General features: G+C 53.8%; 8 protein-coding genes across 8 annotated transcripts; 4 read left to right on the top strand and 4 right to left on the bottom strand.

Annotated features, from left to right (window-relative positions):
• Nucleotides 1-126: 126 nt before the first annotated feature.
• asqI-0 (Tyrosinase family protein asqI) lies at nt 127-1,355 on the bottom strand (the record flags this gene model as incomplete). The annotated part of the gene is made up of 3 exons (XM_036646516.1): nt 127-702; nt 759-1,095; nt 1,180-1,355. 3 exons carry the CDS (start codon nt 1,353-1,355, stop codon nt 127-129), a joined length of 1,089 nt encoding a protein of 362 aa, XP_036488445.1.
• A 1,572-nt stretch (nt 1,356-2,927) lies between these two features.
• On the top strand, nt 2,928-4,319 carry sdnN-0 (FAD-dependent monooxygenase sdnN; the record flags this gene model as incomplete). Its single annotated transcript, XM_036646515.1, has 2 exons — nt 2,928-3,223; nt 3,281-4,319. The coding sequence occupies 2 exons, from the start codon at nt 2,928-2,930 to the stop codon at nt 4,317-4,319; spliced, it is 1,335 nt and encodes a 444-aa protein (XP_036488985.1).
• Nucleotides 4,320-7,676: 3,357 nt separating this feature from the next.
• mp1-1 (Cell wall mannoprotein 1) lies at nt 7,677-8,210 on the top strand (the record flags this gene model as incomplete). The annotated part of the gene is made up of 1 exon (XM_036646514.1): nt 7,677-8,210. The coding sequence occupies one exon, from the start codon at nt 7,677-7,679 to the stop codon at nt 8,208-8,210; it is 534 nt and encodes a 177-aa protein (XP_036488914.1).
• A 3,165-nt stretch (nt 8,211-11,375) lies between these two features.
• Nucleotides 11,376-13,096, top strand: CGCS363_v014664 (uncharacterized protein; the record flags this gene model as incomplete). The annotated part of the gene is made up of 2 exons (XM_036646513.1): nt 11,376-12,517; nt 12,697-13,096. 2 exons carry the CDS (start codon nt 11,376-11,378, stop codon nt 13,094-13,096), a joined length of 1,542 nt encoding a protein of 513 aa, XP_036488865.1.
• Nucleotides 13,097-15,934: 2,838 nt separating this feature from the next.
• On the bottom strand, nt 15,935-18,112 carry CGCS363_v014663 (ABC1 family protein; the record flags this gene model as incomplete). Its single annotated transcript, XM_036646512.1, has 3 exons — nt 15,935-15,979; nt 16,033-17,502; nt 17,552-18,112. 3 exons carry the CDS (start codon nt 18,110-18,112, stop codon nt 15,935-15,937), a joined length of 2,076 nt encoding a protein of 691 aa, XP_036488446.1.
• A 626-nt stretch (nt 18,113-18,738) lies between these two features.
• cyt-2 (Cytochrome c heme lyase) lies at nt 18,739-19,870 on the top strand (the record flags this gene model as incomplete). Its single annotated transcript, XM_036646511.1, has 3 exons — nt 18,739-18,804; nt 18,858-19,546; nt 19,600-19,870. 3 exons carry the CDS (start codon nt 18,739-18,741, stop codon nt 19,868-19,870), a joined length of 1,026 nt encoding a protein of 341 aa, XP_036488447.1.
• A 369-nt stretch (nt 19,871-20,239) lies between these two features.
• CGCS363_v014661 (uncharacterized protein) lies at nt 20,240-20,871 on the bottom strand (the record flags this gene model as incomplete). Its single annotated transcript, XM_036646510.1, has 2 exons — nt 20,240-20,760; nt 20,820-20,871. 2 exons carry the CDS (start codon nt 20,869-20,871, stop codon nt 20,240-20,242), a joined length of 573 nt encoding a protein of 190 aa, XP_036488448.1.
• An 867-nt stretch (nt 20,872-21,738) lies between these two features.
• Nucleotides 21,739-22,367, bottom strand: CGCS363_v014660 (uncharacterized protein; the record flags this gene model as incomplete). The annotated part of the gene is made up of 2 exons (XM_036646509.1): nt 21,739-21,951; nt 22,221-22,367. The coding sequence occupies 2 exons, from the start codon at nt 22,365-22,367 to the stop codon at nt 21,739-21,741; spliced, it is 360 nt and encodes a 119-aa protein (XP_036488449.1).
• Between the last annotated feature and the right edge of the window lie 298 nt (nt 22,368-22,665).

Raw genomic sequence — 22,665 nt, 5'->3', positions numbered from 1 at the left:
CAGGGATGATGCTGGAGGTTCTAGCCAACCCCATGACGTTTATTGTTCTTGTTTCTGCCAGTGCGTTCATATGAGGAAACAATCTAGTTGCAAGCCGAAGTCGTCGGATCTCCTTAGCCTCTCATGTTATGATGAAACAGAAAAGTTAAAAGCGTCCAGTGAGGCAACACCGTCAAACTGAAACTCGTCGCCGACACGGCCGCTGGCAACGCCGAGATATCTGAGATAAACTGGACTGTTCACAATCATCACGGTCGTAGTGATGTTCATAGTCAGGTGACCTCCGCCAGTCAACCCAAATTCAACCAACAGCCCAGATGTCGAGTTTGCTAGTCCATCTCCCCACGTGGTGACCCCCACAGAATCAGATGCACAGCTGGAGAGTAAGACGGTGCCATTCTTCGATACAAAACCCGACCGATGGGTATCGCCGGTTGGGGAACGCGCATCGATCCAAACCATGGAGTACGGGCCGATGCGCGCGTGTCCCCAATGCCAAGATCCCACTGCTTGTGTAAATGGCACCGAACCCCAGTTCTTGTCATGATAACCAGATCCAGAGAAATTCAGAGTCGCATCTCCAAGCTGGAAGTTAGCAATTGCGGAAGCGTCCGGCTGTGGATTCGACCAGCCGACACCGGGAAGAACCTGTTGCTCGGCGCCGGGCGCATTCAATCCACAAGGGTATCTCGACGGCAAAGCCTGGAGAAAGATTAGCCATGGGAGACTCGGTAGGAAGTTCAACAACCTGGACGAACCGATCGCAAAGATAAACTTCCGTAGACTCCATATTCGGGAGAGTTGAGAATGACTTTGAACGATGTTTCGTTCGAGTCCAGGCCTCGGCCGCCAAAAGAGGCATTGGCGCCTCCCCATGCCCCGTTGATCTCGTCCTTGTCTTCACTCTCGATTATGAGCGCTCCATCGGAGGCAGGAATTGTGTGACTGAAAGCGCTACCATTGGCGAAACTGCCAGATACGATGACAGACATCGTCCCGCCCGTGTCGGAGGAAGGGAATGCCGTAGAGCTGGCCATTAAGAACACGATCGATATCGACTCGTTCGATGAGGTAGAGACTGCGTCAAAATACCACCTGTTTTTCCAACCGATTAGTCAGTATGATTTGAAGACTGGGGGAAAGGGCATGGGATCTTGAAGCCAGGGGCTTCTTCCATACCAATCATATGTCGTTGCATTCGGGCCTGGGTTGAGTCGCGGGCCGTCGGGACTAGTCGACGCGAAGTCCACGTGAACATCGCCAGACTGAAGTTCGTTCGGGAAGAAAGTCTGCTGGGTTGCAGCTATTCCGACCCATATTGCCGCGATTACCGCATTGCAAAGAAGATTCTTCATCTTTGTCGCCGCTGCTAGACTTCCTTCCCGATGGATCGAAGCAGTGGAAGCGGATGGGAGCGGAATGCCGATTTACGAGTTGCGACTGACGAAAACAAGCGGCGGTCGACATGAATTTGTAATGGGAATTGGCCGTTGATGATTGCGTTTATATCGACGGAGCCATCCGTAATCGGTGGCATCAACTACGACGCTGTCGTGGTACACTCCGTTGCGTTGACAGCGTCCGCCCCCAAGTTTGACCCGGAAGGAAAATTTTCCGCTAGCTTAGAAACCCCTTAAAACCCCCTAAACTTCACGTTTTAATAACTCTATGCGTACGTAATGCGCGTAAATAAAAAATATATCAATCGATAGCCCTCGATTAGGTGATTATAATGATATCTTTTTTATTCTCGCGTATTACGTACGCATAGAGTTATCTAAGTGTGAAGTTTAGGGGGTTTTAAGGGGGTTTCTAGGTTAGCGGACACTTAACGCAACGCTAAAAAGAAAAAACGAAACCCCCGGCGCGTTGCGTTGAACTGTCCGCTTAAAAAACCCCTCAAAATTAGCTTTAACTTCACACTTAGATAACTCTATGCGTACGTAATGCGCGAGAATAAAAAAGATATTATTATAATTACCTAATCGAGGGCTATCGATTGATATATTTTTTATTTACGCGCATTGCGTACGCATAGAGGTATTAGTAGACGAAGTTTAGGGCGATTTGGTGGTTTTTCGGTAAAAAGCCCCTTTTTTTGCCTTTTTCGGGCTAAAAACTGCGGGGTGGACGCTGTCAACGCAACGGAGTGTAATCGGCTGTGCAGCTTTGGCCATCGCAATTTAGTAAGGTTTGGACTGCTTCATACGGACTTGGTGGCTCTCCGTTGTCCACCCCGAGGCGTTTTTCACGATCCTCCCAGATCTTGAGGAGGCCCATTGTGTAGGTGGGTGATTTCGTTCCGAGGACTAGGTACGTCAGATTTGATCTGTAAAGGCCTTGCACGGACATAACCCACCGCCATAGGTACTTCGCATAATCAGAAGCAATATCGTCATTCCAATCAGAAAAAGATCTACATTCACCTAAGAGCTGGACCCTTTTTAGAACTGGTGGAGCACGATTTCAATCCCGAGCTTTGCAGTACACTCGGCGAAACCTAGCCGAATCTGGCAACAACTTCCCGCGATGATTGTCCCGGGGAGATAGGAGGCCCATTCAATAGTGCCGCGCAGCCACGCATGAGCTTTCAACATCAGCATTTCTCCTGAATAAGGAATCATAGTACATAATGTCATTGGCAAGAGTGCGTTGTGTCGTTATGGCTCAGGTCCTCCCATGTGGCGGTGCAAAGGAGTCGGCTTTGAGAGCTATCCAAAACCGTCGACCGATGCCGAACCTCGGGTTTTCAGTCAAATGCATCACATATCGGAGCCGCGATGATGAACTGGTCCGCAGAGAAGAGAGTGGTGCTAAATGGGATGCTATTTATCACGGGCCTCGACGTTGGATAGTTGAACTGATATCATCACCATCCATCGTTAATCATCAACCCTCACATCAACAAGCAGAGAAAAGACTCAAATATGACGGCAAGCAGCTTCAAAGTAATTGTCATTGGCGGAGGCCCTTCAGGACTCGTCACAGCCCATGCACTCCATCTGGCAGGCATAGACTTCGTAGTCCTCGAGGGGAGAACCGACATAGTTGAAGATCTCGGCGCCAGCCTTGTTCTTGGTCCTCCAAGCATGCGAATCATGCATCAGTTCGGTATCTTCGAAAGATTGATGGAGATTGGATGCGAAATCAATGTCACCAAGTCCTTCGACTTCTACCGTCACGAGATGAAGCATAGCACGAATATTCAGAACATGCGGAAGAAGTAAGTGTGGCCCACCTCTCAATCGTGTACTTTTGACTGACAACAATTCTCTCCAAGTCATGGTCTGGCTCCCGTAGCATTTCATCGAGCTCAGTTGGTCGAGACTCTCTACGACAGTCTCCCAGTCGAGGCGAAGGAGAAAGTCATACTGGGCAAGAAGTTGGATGGTATTGAATCAGGGCCGAACGGGGTGACTGTTACGTGTGTTGACGGAAGCACATACGAAGGCTCCATCGTGATCGGTGCAGACGGCGTCCACAGCAAGACACGACGATGCATGAGACAGCTCGCCCTACGCGCAAACCCATCTCAGGACTGGGATCCGGAGATTCCATTCCAAGCACACTACCGATGCCTCTGGGCAAGCTTCAAGAATCCTGCAGAGCATGGCCAGAACTACGACACTCAACACAAGGACCGTAGCCTGATGTACATCACCGGCAAGGAGCGCGGCTGGATGTTCCTGTACCAAAAGCTTCCCGAGCCGACGACTCAGCGAACATCCTTCAACCAGGCCGATATCGAAGCATTCGCAGATGGGTTCAAAGACTTTCCGGCAAACGAGACTCTCTACGCAAGAGATCTGTGGGCGAGAAGAGTGACAACCGGCATGGCGAATCTTGAGGAAGGCATCTTGACCAACTGGAGTTGGGGCCGCATCGTTCTCGTGGGAGATGCTTGCCACAAATTCACTCCTAACGCTGGCTTGGGCCTCAACAACGGTATTCAAGACGTGGTCATGCTTTGCAACGGTCTGCGAGAGGCAGTGTGTTCGGATCCCAGTGGAAAGCCGGGTCTCTCGGCTCTCAGCAAGATCTTCAAGGGTTATCAAGAGGCTCGGAAGGGAATGTTAAAGCCCGAGGCGTCGCAGTCGGCCCAACTCACCCGCATGCAGTCTTGGGCTAGTACACCCCACTATGTCATGTCCAAGTATGTGATGTCGACCGGCTGGGTAGAGTATCTGATGATCAACACTTTGGCTGCAAATGGTATTCGACAAGCTCTTGTACTCGACTACGTTCCGGGCGAGGAGCCGATCAAAGGTCGTGTGAGTTGGAAGCATCCTATTCCATCACCAAAGGCGGTTCTGGAATGACAAAGGAGGTGCCAGCGAAAGGGCCATTTTGTTTGAATCGTTTGGCTTGGTAGGCAGGTGCAATGGGTACTCAACAAGAGATAGATACTGATAGATTTGTTGTAATAATGATGATTCTGAAACTCAATCATGGTGCTGCCAATAAATCCACCCAAATCTTCAAGGCGAATATTAGTCGGTAGATTGCTTGAGTAAGAGGTAATTTTTTGTTTTGCGTCCTACGCAACAAATGGAACCATTGAACAATAACGGTGACCTGAAGGTAGCAGTGTACGATATCGAAAATTCAATGTTGTTTCCTTCGTTGAACACTATGACCTTCTAGTTAATGATGTATGTCGACTCAGTTGCATGCATCCATTCCTCTCCTTTCCTCCTCGTTCCCTCGCTGCTGATATTGTAAGTCATCCGTGTAATTAAAGGCTCATTCCGCCGCGATACCGCCGGTACGAGTCATTCGCCACTACCGAACAGGTCGGAACCTTTGTTCCCTACTAAAGCGTATGATACTTCATGATGACGGGAACGAGCAGTGGAAACAACAGGACACCGGGCAACTGATTGCTTCAAGATGGTCGAGAATCATCACAGTCTCAGCGTCACCTTCAAACAGGTGGGTAAGATTTTGGTGGCGCCTGAGTCTCATCTCTGTGGCCACTGCCCGGCGCCTTCCAGTTTCATGGTTGGCGGCACAGGCCCGGCTCCCGCCGGCCGGCAAGTTGCGATTGGCTCGTGAGGACTTCAGCAAGTCGGAATGATTGTAATCACAACGAGTCAACTTCACCCCAGAGCCATTCGGCTTCGGAATTAATCAAGGTAAAGGTTCGTGTTTGCTCAACGACGAAAATTACTTCATTAGAATCTCCCGAGTCACTCACTCTGCCCATTCTACTGGACCCCGGAGACACTATCGAGCAGCTCCTGTCTGAACTTCTCACTTTGTCTGGTAGTGGATCTTTGCATTCCGATCTGACGATGTCAGCCCATTGATGTGGATACTTGCCTTTGGCTCGTGCGGCCGTTATCCATCATTCAGACTAAGGGTCTGTGAACGAGCTTTCTAGGTCATCAGCCTCGATAGCAGACACATGTCTCAGTTGGAAGTCATTCACGAGATTTTTTACCATGAACAGCTCACATGCCGGACAACAGTTCATGTACACATGCGCTTCCCCTCCTCTTTCTGTTGGCTTTCTGAATCGGCGTCCATAGAAATGAAGTATTACTAGTGGTTGCAAAGGAAATGAGAAGGCGCTGAATGAAAGCCAACGATGTGGGACGCTAGTGATGAAACGACAGTCAGGACGAACGTTGAAGATTACACCAAAAGTAAGTCCCCCGTTAGGTTCTCTGGGCAGAAATTCGTAAATCTGGGGATGAGTGAAGTTTACCAAAACCCCAGAGCCATCCAGACTTTGTCTGATTTCCGGCTCTAATTAGCCGCTGTCTTAGTATGCGAGGATTGAACTCTTCCAGGGTAACATCATAAGGCCAGGCCCTGAATACCTGAGCGCCCATCAAAACACCTAATCAGGAAATTTCATGAAAGGTCTCCCAAAGGTTATCTGTGTGAGCAGAAGGATGGCAGAGAACATCTTGGCTTGATGTGGTCACGCACTGCAACCGACACAATCTAGGGAATCACCTATTGGAACCGAAACCGACCTGGGAATCTTTGACAGCTGCGCGATTGACCAGGAGGCCCCACAAGTGCAACAGTGTTTAAGACAGACTACCAATGGGAGTGTTCGTCAATCGTTCACGATCATTTCCAGGGGCATTCTTGGCTTGTCAAAAACTGCCGACACGCACCAATCACAAGCCATGATCCGGAAACAAGAAATATCCATGGTTGGGCAGTCCCAATACATGCACAACTTAATGCATAAAAGAAATGCTGATAGAGGAACAAAATCGCGATCCTGTCAACAGTGCCTGTGCGAAGAAAAGAATTACTGCTTTAGGGCTAGTCTCAGGGGCTTCTCCCGCAGATCTACAAACCGTTCGCGCCCATTAAGCTTCGTCGATACCCGTCCCGGTTGATCTTCCATGCCGGATAAGTCCTTATAAGGCGCTTAATGAAGTTTGCCGGCACTGATCCTGCATGAGTTAAGATGAGAGACTGGCTGATTCAAGCATACATCGTCTTCCATTTCTGGTAATACATGGGATGTCCGTGGGAGCCGCTGGGAGAAAGGAATCAGGCCAGCCATGTGTTCGACGTATATCAGGTCAGCCCACCCGACATTGCGACATAATCGGTGTGCTGCCAACCTGTCAAAAGAAACACAAGCGAGTGCGAAGGGGAAGGGAAAGGGCTGAAGGTTGCAAACCGGAACCCGGCAGCTTGGCCATCATCACAAACTTGACAGCCATGCCGAAATCACGAGCGTCATAGTCTTGCCGAGGCGGTGACACCGTCTGGTCCCGTTGGCACTTCTGGCAGGTCGCTGGCATTTTTCTGTGCCATTTTATTGAGGATAAGCGGGCGAGGCGCGACATGCTCACTTGCGATTGGCTCATCATGAGCACAACTCTGTTTGTGTTTCGACTGAACAACGGCCGGTCCGCGCAACAATTGGTTTCAGCTTTGATACTACGACCAGTCGCGGGCAGCAATTTCTAGCTGATCATCAGCCTGTGCCCCTTGCAGAGCCTCAGTGCAGCGGAAGAATTCCCCGAAGGAAGGAAGTTTATTGGCTCCCCCGCAACGTACTAGGCATCTCGTTCGTGAGCTTATTGCACTAGTCCCCGTCGTAGAGATGCAGGCACAAAGAGGACCCAGTGGCTTATACAGTTCCTGATGAACGTCAAGGGTGACCCCTCAAGCTACACATGTCATCCCGCACAACGGCAGCATTCCATAACTCATCCGAGTTATTGCCTGCTGCCATCTGCCTCATTGGGAGCAGACCGTTAGACGTCCGGAGCCGGAATGTGGACTGGCAGCCTGCTTGGGCGCTCCCGTGCCAAGCTGTCTCCTCGAGCTGTCCCAATCAGGACCACCATGCGGCCAGGGACAGCACCAAGAACCTCCATTGCGTCTCACTACCCAAAAAAGGAAACTCTAAGGAGAAAAGTAGCTACCGGCCACACACATCCTACACTCAAGCTTCAACGCCCCAGACTGTCCCAAAAAGGAAAGTAGAGGGAGAAAGCAGGCGCTGAATAGCCTTGCCTAGTTGAACCCAGATACTCATAAAATCGTGCAACAGCCACACTCCATTTCCTGTTCGAGTTTTGTAGTCGTCGTCGTTCTCCACACTATTCAAATCCACTCTACCGCTAGCGGCCCTTCGAATCTGTTATCTCTTCGATCGTAGTAACTTAATCAACAACTCTCAACCTCAACCGAATATGTACGTTTTCCAGATCCTCATCGTCGCCCTCCAGGCGTGGGCCATCACCGCTTCGCCAATTTTCCCTCGCCAACGCGATGTCATCACCGGGGCTCTCGGCATGGTTTCAGACTCTCTCTCCAAGCTCGATACGGCCGTCAAGAGCCTCTCCGCCAGCGACCCCAACTCCGCTGTTGCGGTTCTGAACGCTGCTCAAGGTGCGCAGACCGCACTCGGTTCCGCCACATCTACGATTGACGGCGCAAACAACCTGGGTCTCTTTGGTGCTCTTGGCCTTCAGCAGACTGCCACTGGCCTCGTGGACCAGGTCCAGACCACCCTTGGCGATCTCGCTCAGAAGAAGCCCGTTTTCGACCAGCTTGGAGTCACACCAGTCGTCAGGGATGCTCTTGCGCAGCAGAAGGCTAGCAGCGGACAGCTTGGCGACACTCTCCTGGCCAAGGTGCCTGCGATTGCGCGCCCGATTGCGCAGCAGAGCACCGGTCAACTCACTGAAGCCATTGACGGCGCTATCGCTGCATTCTCTGCGTAGTTGATGGTCAGGTACGACGGCCGCGCTGGGTTTCGCGGCGGGATTACAGATTGGCAGACGTCAAGAAGTGGGTATTTGTGAGGGAGGCGGAAGTGATGTGGTGAAGTGAATGAGAAAAGAGATGCAGGTGATGGAAGGGCCTGAAGGGGCGGATTGGAAGAGGAGGAAAGGAGGAAGACGCTGGAGAAGGAGATCGATATCGTGAATCGAGGGGAGACGGGGATGGAAAATTTGTGGAGGCCATGTAATCGAATGGAACTAATTCGCATTCGCCCTCGAGTCCCTCGTGAACGAGACAGCATCATGCAGACAGCATTTATGAGTACTACGGCCACCGAAAACAGACGGTAATTATATTTTCTACCAACCATGTCTTCGCAGTTCGGTGTGAAATCGTGATGTGAACAAGATACCTGCGTCTACACTATGGAAATTCCTCCTACAGCCAGATGTTGCGTAGAAACCCACAGGCTATAATTGAAAGACAGCGCTTCATTAAAGAACTCATGGCATCTTCAGTACTGTTTTCATTATATCCCTCAAGGTTGACGTCTGGTTCCTTCGCGCGACTTGTCATGGCCATGTCGAAGTAAGTCGCAGAGTCCCCGCAGTCAGCCGAAGCTCCCACTCATCACGCTCCGTCCAACGGCAACTCACGATACTCTAATGATGTCCCATTCTTACCGTCACTGAAGCCTCTGCCAACTATCGTGAGCCCGACAACCTCGCAACAAGCCGTTCGAGTCAGCCTTTTCGAAAGCCTCTCACAGACTTTCTCGCCGGGCGCACCCCCGGCGCGAGCCATGAACCAAGCGCAAAGCTTACCAACCAGAGTTGCTTTAGAGGCAAAAAGCGTAAAGCCCAGCTGCAACGATGCTGAGACTCCAGCCAACGAGATCGCCCTGGTTTCTAGGGACCGGGCCGTTACGAAACAGCAGGCATGTCCCTGACCAACGTCAGCCCAACGGCCGATGTAGGGCAGATTTTAGCATCGGTTATCTTTGCCTTTGCAGGTGTGCGGCCCTGTTTGGGTCGGGCTGTCAGGGGTCAACCCTCCTCATCCCGGGGATACGTCGCATGTTTATGGAGCAAAGGTTTCTATACTGGTCACTGTCAGGGTATTCTTGCCGTCGTTGTCGGCTTGGCGTTGCGGCTTATGAGACTTCATTCGACCTATCACCTTTTGAGTGCCGGATGATGTCTTGGCGATGTCTTTGACCCCGTGTGGGACGTGCTGCTTGGCAACGGTTTTCCCACAGGCTGAGCTTGACTGGGGCAGAAAGCTTTTTCGTCATGACACCCGTCAAAATCTAGCACTACAATGCTCTGCTCACTAAACAGAGTTGGTGGCTAGAAGAGGGGTTCTATGTCTCTCCGCACTTACACACGTGTGTCCGGAATGCGGTAGTAACTGATGTGGTGTGGTTCTCTACTAATGCCAAAGCCTTTTTACCTCGCCGTAAGCTCAACCTCCAACGGCTTACGGAACTCTCAAGTCGGAACCATTCCGACGTCAAGCCCCGCCGCACTTGGCCGTTGCGAGCATAAATCCCCCGCTGGACTAAGCGCCAGCCGGGGAATTAAAGATGGTTTGTCTATTGGATAGCTCTCAGGCCATTGAACTATCCTCCTGTCAGACAGGCCTTTGAGATCCCGCCTAACCCGTTCTAGAAATCTGACAGAAACTCAGAAACTTTGAAGCTAATGCAATGTAAAATGATCCCACTTCGTCCACCTCATCAGATGTGCCGTCTTTGCAGCCGTTCCATCTGCCCGGGTTTTTGACAAGTGATTTCTCCAGCAGCAACTTGGTTTTGAGGCTGTGTAACCAACCAAGTGTCAACCGGTGGTTTTCATGCGCGGATGTGGCCCCGACGCAATGGGGCGGTGTCAAAGCGAGTGTCATTGATGTCAAAGAGTCTGACAGGCATAACAGCACACTGACATCCAGCTCACGAACAATGTAATGTGCACGCTTTGACGGGATGCTGTAGAAAAGGAAGACTAGATGGCATTTGGAAGTTGAGCATGGTATATGTAAGATGACATGAAAGTATCGCGTCTATTCAAGATCTTCTGTAACGGGGGAATGCAGGATTTCGCGCTGTCACTTGGCGCTGTGAAGTGGTTCGATCGTCGTCCAAGGGCTCTAGGCCGGGATTGCGAGTCCAAAGAATATGGTGGCGAGGCTGCGAGTCTACTGTCTAATAGATTGCTCTTAATACCATACAGACTTTTGAATTTCATGTATTGGTGAAGAGGGAAGGACTTCTTTTTTCCTAGATCCATAATCATTTCAAGTGTTTTCTCCCTCTTCGTAAAGCAGTCAGGAGTTCATAGTGGTTCACAGCATCATTGTCGGAAACAGCTTCGTATATCCGTTGACGCGTGTCTGATGACTCGTTTCAGACCTTCTATTTGAATACGCCCTCTTTTTCCCGTGCTACAGCGACTGCTTTTACTGTGGCTGTACACCCTGTTCTGCTCTACTGTTGTTTTCGTCGTTAACATCTTCATTGGTGTCGTCGTTGGCATCATTACTATCCATCGTCGTTGTTGTCATTGCTGTTATCGTCTTTGTTATCACTATCTTGGACAAGGACGCCGCGGAGACACAAGCAGATTGGATGGTCTCTCAATTTATAGCTGAGTTCTTGACTCTTTGGCTCCAAACGAGATGATTTGCAAAAAGCAAATCACCTCAGGTTCGATTGGAACGTTTCACTTCCTATGGTGCTTGCAATGGAGAGGTACATGTGAACATGTGTTGATACCACCAGAAGAGCACAGCACGAACTGGGTCAGGCCAAATAAAATGAACAAAAGTCGCAGGTCTAGATGAAACTACAATCAATCTAGATCTATGGCATCATACATATTTTTACATTTAGACGGTATTTTTAATAGGTACGCGACCGGCTTCCTTGTGCGGCGCGAATTTGGACACCCACGGAAGGAACGATCCTAGGACACCATCTGCTCTGAATCCGAAAGAAAGGAACGGCTCGAAATTTCAATACCTCAGCTTCTTTCCTCTCTGCTCCTAACTTCTAGACAACAACTTCCCCACTCCCACCCCGTCAACACCATCAATCTTCACCACGAACCCAACCCCGACCACGACCTACTCTGACGAGAAGCAAGACTACAGGCAATACGCATACGATGAATACATATTCGATGACGGCCGGCGGCGCCGACAACGGCGCCAACAACAACACCAATGGCGCGGCGAAGCAGAGGCGGAGGGCGAAGAAGGCGAAGAGGACAAAGAAGGCGGGTTCGGCCATCAAGAGCGACAGGCTGAAGAGCCTGGATCTTCTGCAGAAGATCGGGCTTGCTCTGAAGGCCAAGAGGGACGCGTCTTCAACTGATGGTCAAGCATGGGACTTACGTTTTTCCTTCCGCGGCCTTGGAGGCATTCCACCTCCGGCTACGCTCGCTGATGGTCCGGAGCTCCAGGCATGGCGTTTAGAACACAACATACGCTGGATGCGCATGACGCCCAGGGAACACGTTGGCATGCAACAGCAAGTCTTGGCTAAGATCGAAGGCCGCCCATCCAACTCAGGCGCATCTGCGGACAAACGGATCCCGTCCCGTTGCACCGTGCTTGGGAAGGGTGGCATACGCGCACCCAGATGGCTGAGTGTCGATGAAAGAGAAGCTTGGCGCGAAGCGCACAACGAACGGTGGTCTAGGATGAGCAAACAAGAGCGCTGGGAGATGAAGCAGCAGCAGGAATTTTCCGATAACCACTATTTCGGAAGACAGGCAGACAACAACAGGGAGGTAGATGCCGCAAGGCAGCAAAAGGCGCCAAAGACACCAGCAGCGCAAGAGGGCGTCCACTCCGTCCTCACGTCGAAGAAGCGAGCTCGATCCCCTGAAGGTTCTGAGGCCTTGTCCGACCCCTTCTACCACGGCCTCGAGGAGTTCATCTCAGACGAAGAATCCGCCATCATGCCCCCGAACCGAAAACGAGTGCGCTTCAACGAGCCAGAGCCAGTGGCAGCGACCGTAGAACCACCTGCGCAGCAACTTGAGAGTCGAGAGGCCACCGAGGCCGACGGCCCAGAGTTAGGAGTGGCGGCCGAGGAATCCCCCACATCTAGCCTTGAGGTCCTAGAGCTAGCCGAAGAGCCCCTCGCGCCGCGCGTCTTCGTGACTCCGAACCCGAAGGCCAACCAGCCTGTCATACGCGTCGTCACCATGGATGCAGAACAAGAGTTTGCGCAGAAGATAATTGACGGCGACGATACACCGGTCAGCTACTTCGACTTTGGGCCCGACTTCCAGCTTTCGGAGTACGTGTCTCTCCCTACCTTTGCCCTCATCCCCCATCCCTATCTTTTGCCCTCGTCCTCCATCCTTTCTTTGGCGTTGTCCTCCATCACTACCTCTGTCCTCGTCCCCCGCTCCTACCTCTCCCCACGTCCTCCCTGTCTCTACATTTCCATAACGTATTCAACTAATGACATACTAGTCTACACATCCACGAGATCCTCCTTCGCCGCCCGTCCTTCTTCCAGCGCGTCGTCCGAATAACCGCCGGCTCCCCCAAGATCCGCCTGCCCCTGACCGACACCGGCCTCGTGCGACTCGTGACCGCCTGCCCGATCCTCGAAGACCTCAGCATCAACGGCGGAACCCACCTCTCTGACCGCAGTGTCGCGGCAGTGATCTCCAAGTGCAAGAACATCCGCCACCTCGCCTTCTGCGGTGCCAACTTTGAACCGAACAACGTGTGCGGGGCGGCGTTGCACCAGCTGGTCGGTACTTCGGTCGCGACCAACCTGGAAGAGATCGTGCTGAAGAACACGAAGGTTTATGAGGCGACAGTGAAGAGACTTCGGGATGAGTTGAAAATCAGTCATTCTGGCTGAGTAGAAGGTGTCAAGATTCCGAGGGCTGCATAGTTTACTTGCTCGTTGCTACTGTGTCAGTATAATTAGCTAGTTGCTCCAAAGAGACGTGAATAACACAGTCAACATTCGAGTCATTATCAAACTTGGCAAGGCCGCTATTCCGGGCCCAACAACCAGACATTTGACGATGATTCTTTCCTCAGCGCAATGACTGCAACCTTCCTACCTATGTTCCTGCCCGCCCTCCTAATATTCTACTTCCCGCCTTCATGCGCTTTAATCTACCTTCACTCCCGCCCTCTTACTTCTTGCCGACTCTCCTGCCTGCCCTACTGGTATCTTACTATTTTCTTGCCCTCTAATCCTCACGCCTACCCTCACGCTCACCTTCCTTCCGTTACAACTGCTTTCCAACCATTTGTAACTTTTGGCAGGTGACCGCCTGCTGCCACACCCTTTTGACTGTCACATGACTCTGATTACGAAATATATGAGGGCCAGGATGGCTGATACCTACCCTCCTGCCTGCCCTACTGCCTGCCCTTAGAAACCCTGCTGCCTTCAGATAAAGCTCCAGATAGATGTGTGGTTGGTATTGCAGAAGGCAAGGTCGTCGACAGCAGCCTGGTAGATCAGCAGAATACTTTTCAGGGCTGAGGTAAGGGGAAGCTTCCTTGAAGGCGGCGGCGGCACTAGAAGATATCAACTCGATCTGCACGTCAAAGAAGCGATCTTGATCTCCAGAGGCCTGGGGGTCTTGTCCGCGGGTAGCAAGAAGCCTACGGTGATTCGTCCCAAGCGGCAGCAAGTGCGACTCGAAGGTCCAGAGCCCACAGTGGCGGTCGAAGCAAACTTCGCAACGCGTGTCGCCGGCTTGGAGCCAGGAGTGGCAAGACACACTCTCGTTGAAGTACGATTGCCTCTCGCCCTGCTGCTCACTTGATTTTGGCCGGTCTTGTGTTCGGAAAGTGATGCCAGAAAATCGGTCTAGAATAGGCGGTTTGCTCCCGGCCAGGCAAGAGCTGCGAGGGAAGCTTCTGTGCAGCGTGGGGATCTGTAACAAGCAGCTTCTGCTTGCCTGTAATATCAAGAAATTCACGGATGTCTGTGTGGAGGTAGTCACAGAGTCTCGTGGCGTCGGTCAATGGAACGAGATCCTTCGGGAAGTCATGCAGCGGCTAAAGGCAAGGACCGGCAGGGAGCAGTGGGTTGCTGTCGCTGTGGAGGACGTGGACTGTTCCAAGTGCAGTCGAAGCTGCGACTTCCATCCAATCGCATACTGGCGTCGCCCGGTCACGATAGACTCACTCAGATCAGCGGACATCATCCAAGCGTGGAAGGTGTAGGAGAGGCATACTCCAGAAGGAGCATCACCAACCGTTGCCACTTACCTTCCAAGCCATGCCCCCTTCTTTCCGTTAGTACTGCCGACTGTACCACATAACTTCCACGCCATACCCCCTTCTTTCCATCAGTATCACCGACTAATCCCATATATCTTCCACGCCATACCCCCTTCCTTCCATTTCGAACTGCACATGCCTGTGTTTCCATGATCTCGAAGGAAGTAGAGGTCCAATATCACGGAATCGACGAACGGAAAGCACCTGTCACCGCAGGCTTCGTAGAACTATATAAACCCCTTCGACATCCCTCCTCCATTCCCCATCCTCCATCTCCATCTCCATCTCCAACTCCATCCTCCATTCTTCATTCTCCATTCTCCATTGTCCTTGGACGACTACGATGATGACGGCCACTCGCTTTCAAGTTCTTCGTCAAGCCCACAGGCGAGTGGTCGTCAAAACGACTACGATGATGACGGCCCCTCGCTTTCAAGTTCCTCGTCATGTCCACGAGCGAGTGGCCGTCAACACCGTCCTCATCTCCTTCGCCCTCGTACACGACGTCTTCCTCGCAATACACCCAAGTCCTCCCACTCCGAGTCCACATCGCTCCTCAAATCCCTCCATACGCCAATGCATCATCTCAGACGACATCTTGCACTGCAGATTCATGGCCAGGTTCCAGCAGAGGCCGAAACCCAACGTCAGCAGTTATGTCTCATCACTGATGAGCTTTCCTATTCAAAGGTATGGACTCCTTTGATGAATCTGCGGATCTTCCGTGAAGATACCGCTAATCTACAGAGCGCACGTGCTCAGAGCTTTTCGCGTGTTGCGCGGTGTTGACAAGCGTCATCCTTCTGAGAAGTTGATGTGGAGGAGAAGGAGTCGGGTACCTTTTTTTTCCCTTCGGGGTTTTCCTTGCCACCGCACCTGCTTAGCCGACCCGTGACCTTTCGCGTGGGGCTAACAAAAGGAAAAACTTTTTTTAGGCTCCGATGCTCCGTTGTTCTTCCGCGCCTGCCTCGAAGGTATCAGAGAGATATGGTGGGATGACTGGTTGGACTACAAGGTTGGACTGCAAGGTTGGACTATAAGGTTGGACTACAAGGTTGGACTGCGAGGTTGGACTTCAAGATTGGGCCAAAGGCGTTGTTGATTTGGATTTGTGTGTGGATTGAGGGGAACAGGGCGACGTTGGGCTTTTGGATTGGCGACGTTGGTATTCATTTGTACATGCTGCAATATCAGCATTACCCAACTGCCTCGAAGAGGCTTCGGAAAAAAGGTCACATTCAATTGAGTCTGTCATGATTAGTCTACCTTAAACGCCCGAACACCATGACCATTGAATAGCTCCAGTCGTCCCTAAACATGACATAGGAACGTGTTTCTAACAAGATTAAATCGGCGTTTATTCGAGACCTCTGCTGTATGAGCTGTATATCTATCCCGCCACGTCCCTTGCGCCGCGTTATGCATTCCGTCTATCCGTACTGTACACTTTACATTACACATTTGGTGAAAGGAGATCGTACTTGACGCATCGCTCGACCTGTGCTTTGTCAGTCTGGTTACCTCATCAGTCGTGTAGGGGGTGTTGCTCACATCTTCGATGCTAGCCTGCAAGAACCGTCGCGTCTCCAGGCCCATCCACACCACCAGCATGCTAAAGTCGCCATGCTTCGCCATCTCCGTGCCGCTCTGCGCGCTCAGCTGCCGGAGGATGGGCAGCGAGCTGCTGAGAAGGTCCATATCGGGGTTCAAGCTGCGCCCGATACCCTCGAGAAGGAGAATGCTAATAACGACGTTGACGAAGTCGCCCTCCAGCCGCACGTGGTGCCCGCGGACCATGCCGAGGACCTCCTGCAGGATATCGCCGATCTTGATGTTGCCGAGCGCGAGTGTGCGGCTCTTGACGCCGAGGACGAGGTGCTGCATCTTGAGCGCGAAGATCTCCTTGTCGAGCACGGCGTCGGGCTGGCGGCAGCGCTCGCACATGAGGTTGCCTGCCTTGTAGCCGTCGAACTCGGCGACGGCGCGGAAGAGGTCGAGGAAGTTGCGGCGGTTCGTCTCGTTTAGCTCGGTGACGAGGCCCGTGTCGATGAAGATGAGCTGCGGGCGGAAGCCCTCGCGGTCGATCTTGGCGAGCTCGGCGTCCCAGGCGGCGGGGTCTGCGCGGTGGCGGTAGGGACGCAGGCGCGCGAGGACCTGCTCGGTCACGTCGTTCTGTTCCTGCGGGTGGTGATGCGTTGTTGACCGGCGGAATTTGAGGTCGGGCTCGTCGGATTGGTAGAAGCGCACCATGATGTTGCCCGGGTGCAGGTCCGCGTGGACGAAATTGTCGATGAGGAGCATGCGGAGGAAGGCGTCGAGGCCCTCGGAGGCGATGTCGTGCTGGAAGACGCCGCCGCCGTTCTCCATGAAGTCGGCGAGGGGGATGCCCTGGGCGAACTCCTCGACGAGGACGTTGCGGGTGGTGAACTCGGTGTAGGGGTAGGGGAACCAGGCGGTGCTGCGGTCGGTGAAGTTCTTGCGGAACTTTGCAAGGTTGGCGGCCTCGATGCGCAGGTCGAGCTGGAGCTTCATCATCTCGCCGAACTGGGCGACCTCGTCGGGCAGGGAGAGCCACTCGATGGTGGGAATGGCGTTGAGGGCGGAGGCGAAGAAGTGCATGATGCGCAGGTCGCGGCGGACGATGCGCTCGACGCGCGGGTGGAGGACCTTGACGGCGACGTAGGTCGAGGGAACGCGTTTGGGCGTGCTCTTGAGGGCGGCGTCGACGTTCTTGGCGACCTTTTGACGGAGGGGTTTTGGCTCGTTGGGGAGATCGGCGTTGGGGGCGGCGAGGTCGGCCTTGAGCTTGGCTTTGTATACCTGCGCGATGGCGCCGACGCCGAGGGGCTCCTCGTCGAATTCCTCAAAAATGTCCGCAAAGTCACGGCCGTCGAAGGCGGCGGAGACGATGAGCTTAGTCTGACGGATGGAGTGCGCCGGGGCGTTGGAGTGGAGTTTGGACATGATTTCGCACATTTCGTTCGGGAAGATGTCGGATCGTGATGCCGCCCATTGACCGAGCTGCGCTACGTCAGGAGTTGCGTATGAGATCAGAAGACGAAAAGCTCACCTTGATGAAGGCCGGGCCAGCCCATTCCATGGATTGCACCAAGAAGCCGTACCACCACAGTGTTCCACTCCGCTCATTGTCCCGGTCAGGCTGCCGCCTCCCGATCCATATCGCTGGCACAGCAAGGAGCACAGGGACAAAGATGGCGGCGAGATGGAGGAACCGTACGCCGGTACATATGGGCTCCCAGATGTAGACATCCACCACAAGTTTCAGCGTGTGCCAGACCCTCGATACCCCGTGGTCGTCATCGGCGACCGTCTTCTTGATCTCGGAGCGGCTGGCCGCCAGCATGCGCTTCTCCCCCGTCTGATCGGTGCCCTCGTTATCCTTCTGCGACAGCTCGAAAAAGGCTGCCGTGCCCAGAGCACTCACGCCCGCACCGCCTGCGCGCAACGTATACCGCGTGTACTGCTTATTCCGCCATGGTATGCGTCGCGCCTCGGGGCTGCGAAAGGACCCTCGGAAGGTGGAGTAAAGCCGCGCGCTGCTGCTGTTGCTGCTGGGTGTTCGGAAGCCCGGACGTGGACAGAACCGGCCCAGGACGAAGGCCAGTCTCATCTCGAGGGAGGGATAGGGTTGGAAGACCGGGAGTTTGGTGTCATTCTCAGCGATTAGAGCGGTGGTTGCGAACCGGAGCTATTCGGGGGCGGTCTCACGATGACGGAGAGATGGGAGCTCGTCGCGCGGGATCGCGGGGAGCAGGGGACCGGGAATGGACGCTTTGGGATGGTGGTGACGTAGGGATTTCGCAGGTGGGAATTCTGCGCCCTGCGCCTGCGAAGGTCGGGGAAATGTCGGGGAAACATGTGGCTGCCAATCGATGACACTCCATCTTTTTTTTTTTTTTTTCGATTCCGCCCGCGCGGAAGGAGCAGCGTCGCGGGTCCATCCGATGGCGCGAAACGGGCGACTGGGACCGCTGGAAATTTTGGCGAACCACTGCGGTGCACGTCGATTACGATTACCACCCACTGGCAACTGCAGAACCCGAATCCACCAGCGGCAGAAGCTTCCATTCCACTTCTTTATCCGCGATTATTCCTTATCGACGTCTTTGCGACGCATTTTTTTTTATTTTCCCTCCGATCATCCTCAACGAACACCGTCCACCCCCACCGCGACACCCTGTGGTCCTCCACGATAATACCGAATACCTTCTCTACCTAATCTGTCTATCGCACACCATGGGCTGGTTTTGGGCCGACGCTCCTGCGCACCCTCACGGCGCCCTTCCATCTGGCTCGCCTCCAGTATGTTTCCCTCGCCCATGCCCCTCCATGTCTAGATGCTTACACCAAGCCAGCCCAGCTGCCCGATGCACAAGAAGACTGCGGAGGCCCTGAACACGACACCGAAGCCCTCCGCCTGCCCCATCCCTCACGACCAACGCCACTTCGCGACACCACCACCTCCTCCGCCATCAGCATGCCCCGTACCCCACGACCAGCGCCACGCCGGCCCTCCCCCGTCCTCATGTCCCGTCCCCCATGACCAACCGAAGCCCGAGTCCAAGTCCATCCTCTCCCAGCTGAACCCCCTCAACTACATGTTCAAGGACATCTCCCAGGCGCCCGCCCAGAACCAGGCCATGGCCCTGCCCACCGAGCGCGAGCCCTCGACGATACCCAAGGGCTCTGGCGACGGCAACTGGGAGTACCCCTCGCCCCAGCAGATGTACAATGCGCTCCTGCGCAAGGGCTACACCGACACTGACATCACCGCCGTCGAGTCCATGGTGTCTGTCCACAACTTCCTCAACGAGGGCGCCTGGGCCGAGATCGTCGGCTGGGAGGACCGCTTCAGCCAGGGCCTGTACAGGGGCTGGCAGGTCTGCAAGCGCGGCGAGGAGAACTCGGAGGCGGAGCTCGAGAAGATGAGGACCGGCACTGAGGACATCCCCTCCCTCGTCCGCTTCCAGGGCAGGCCCAAGGACATGACACCCAAGGCTATCATGTGGCAGGTCCTCGGAACCCTGTACCCCTCAAAGTTTGAGTAAGCTGCGCCCATATCGAGGGAGAGAACATCGGTGCTAACGTTCAAAACAGGACCGAGCCCCCCTTTGACCGCCACGACTGGTTCGTCTCCCGCAGGATCGGCGGCACCACCAAGGAGATCCGCTACATCATCGACTACTATTCCGGCGAGGCCGACCCCGACAGCGACGAGCCGGTGTTCTACCTCGACGTCCGCCCGGCCATGACGCCCCTCGGCGCCGCGGAGCGTCTCATCAGGTGGGGCAGCGACGTCTGGTGGAAGGCCTCGGGCGCCGAGGTCCGCGAGCGCGAGCAGCTCGAGCAGCTGCAGCAGAAGAAGTAAACGCACGCGGGGACTGATCAACCACCAACGACGAAAAAACCCTGTGCGACTTGTAACAACTTGTTTTTTTTAGACGCCCAGCATTGCTTTGCGGGGCTGGTTGATGGCGGCGTTATGTTTTCACGAAAGTGTGATATGCCTGGCGGTCTCGGTGCTTGGGATCCAGAATAAGGATTTGCTCTTCCTTCTCCCCTCTTCCTCGTGTCTGTTAATCCACCCATATGGGTTTCCTGTACAGTATTCCATCACCGGCGGTCACGTTTCACGTCCTTTGTATCTTCAACGCCGAGATGAAATGGTCAAATAATGATTCAGATTCCACATTACTTCCACTACTTGACTCGCACTACATCCCCCAAATATTACGTCTTAGGTAGTCTTGGCCGCCAGCGCAGTAACCTGGTCCAGCAGCGCCTTATCCTCCTTGGGCGCGTTCTTCAGCACCTTGTCCCGCAGGTGGTCAACCTGCTGGCCCGCGGCCGTGGGCGGGTTTCCCTGCGCGGTCGCAATACGCTGCACCTGCATGCTCAGAAAGAACTTGGGCACCTTGATCGCCAGGTTGCCGCCAACGCTGCGGATGCCGGCCTCGGTGGCCACGTAGGCGTCGAGCTGGTTCTGGAAGGTGGCCAGGTCGTTGGACGCGAGCGGCTCCGTGGTGGCGAACTTGTCGAGGGCGAAGGCGAGCGGCGTCTGGCCCTTGGCGTCGGCGAAGTTGATGGAGGAGAACTTGACGCTGCCGGCGGAGACGTCGGGGACGCCGGAGAGCGTCTTCTTGGAGGTGTCGCAGGTCACTTTGTTCTGGAGGGAGGTGACGGCGTCGGAGACTTCTTGGGGCAGGACGGTGTTGCCGACGATGAAGCAGGCGTTTTGGCGGGGGGCTAGCTGGGGGGCTGGCAGGTGTTTGTCAATATCGTGCAAGCAAATGATGGATGTGGGAAGAGTGGCTTACCTGCCATGGCAGCACCGGCGCCGGCGGCGAGGACGATAAGAGAGAGCTGCATCTTTACTTGATTAAAACAACTTGAGTGTTTGAAGAAAAGAAGGGAATGTAGTTTTTGCGGAAAGTGGAATTCAGAACCAGAATTGAAACCTTGCCGGAAGGATAGAAAAAAGAACGAATGGAATACTCTTCAAAACATCTCAAGATACACGGCGAGGGAGGAGGGACATGATCGCCTTTTAAGCATCACATCAGTTGCTAGGGGATGGGAGGATGGAGCACGAGCAGGGAGGGCTCTTGGCAAATAAGCATAGGGCGCGGATCGCGGGACCCCCGGTTCGAGTCTAAACATCGCCAAAACCTGCACCAGGTGGTGGAGGTGGGTGGCATCCCATCGTGTGGGCTTTTCGTTTACCGACGTCTCCTGACTCTCTGTCTCTGTTCTGGGATGAGCAGAGAGAGGGAGGAGAGACTGGGATGCTGCGCCTTGTCAGCATTGAGCTGCAAATCTTAACGGATGATGGGTGCCGCGGCAGAGTCTAATTTGGCCATGGTGTGAAGGAGTCCGCGCGAAGCATGGTAGGTGAAGCATGGGCGAGATACGATACTCAGAGAGGCTCACGACAGAAAAAGGCAGAGCTCGCGCTTGCAACAGGAACAGTCTCGAGAGCTTGTCGGCGCGTGCTACTTTCGGTAAGGCTGTCCCTGGGTGGCTGAGCCGCAACATCCACCCTAACCCGTTTTCTCTGTCTTCCTAGAGCCTCTGCCCCCTTCTCCAGGCTGATTCCTGACCATCAGGTTCCTTGCACCTGTCAGGTCTGGGACGGCGTCGTCTGAAGAGAGATGCGACGTGGTGGGGTGTTCGACTCTTCTTTCGCTTCAGATCCGACGAGCCCCGGCCCCCTGCGCAGCTCCACACCGGACGGTTTCAGGGGATGGAGGAGCCAATCAGACACGCGAAGTCAGGGATGGGTGGTGTTGCAGAGTTGGGGGGGGATCTTTGAGCGGCTGCGACGTGCTTCACGGGGTTTCTCGCTTTTTGGCTTGGGAGGTTTTGGGTGGTGAGGACGGAGGTTGAGGCCGCAGAAGGCGAGAGAGTGCTGGACTTGGCTCGGTTGGTCGGCCGAAAGGGGTGTGTGCTATTGAGACGTGAGCGACGTATAGGTGCCGCTTGGATCGTACTTGTTTTCATTTCCCTTTTCTGTGCAGCGTCTGCGGTGAGGAGAAGAAAGTGTTGAATCATAAATAACCCGCGGCACCCATGGTTGATGAGACAGTTTCCTCTGAGCTGGTTTGTGCTCCGCGTGAAGCGTGGTATTGGAAGCTTGGCGTTAGCATGAACAGGTGCTTGACTCTTGGAGATGGGCAGTTGATGCAGATGAGCCGGATCCCGACACGAGTTTCCCTCAGTGTCAATGGGTGACAGCGTGCTTGGCGTGGTATCTCTCGGCGCGGATGTTGAAGATCGCCAAGGTGGTGATGGAGATCTGTTTCTGGCAGTTGATGTACGCGACTAAAATAATCTGATGAATAAGCAGACAACAACACAAATGACATCCAATGCGAATGCCCACGCATCTTGTCCGGCCAGGGCCAATTCGGCCTTTTGCATCTGTGTCGTCGATTTTTGGTTATTACCTCCGCGCCTAGCGCCTTCCTTCGAGCTTGGGACCGGTCGCCACAACTCAAAAGTGCGATAGATTGCATGAGCCAGGATGATATCGTATCTGACCCCACACGCCGATTGGCCTAGGCTCTCGCGCAATATCGATCGGGGATGGCTGCAGTGAGCCCACTTCAACGACGGCGATGGCGATGATATAAATTACGGAACCTACAATCTGGACTGTGGAAA

This window comes from Colletotrichum siamense (genome assembly GCF_013390195.1).
Source record: "Colletotrichum siamense strain Cg363 chromosome Unknown KSG_Cg363_contig10, whole genome shotgun sequence".
Classification (NCBI taxonomy): Eukaryota; Fungi; Ascomycota; class Sordariomycetes; order Glomerellales; family Glomerellaceae; genus Colletotrichum; species Colletotrichum siamense.
Note: the sequence above shows the minus strand (reverse complement) of the source record. Positions and strands in the feature narration are given on the sequence as shown.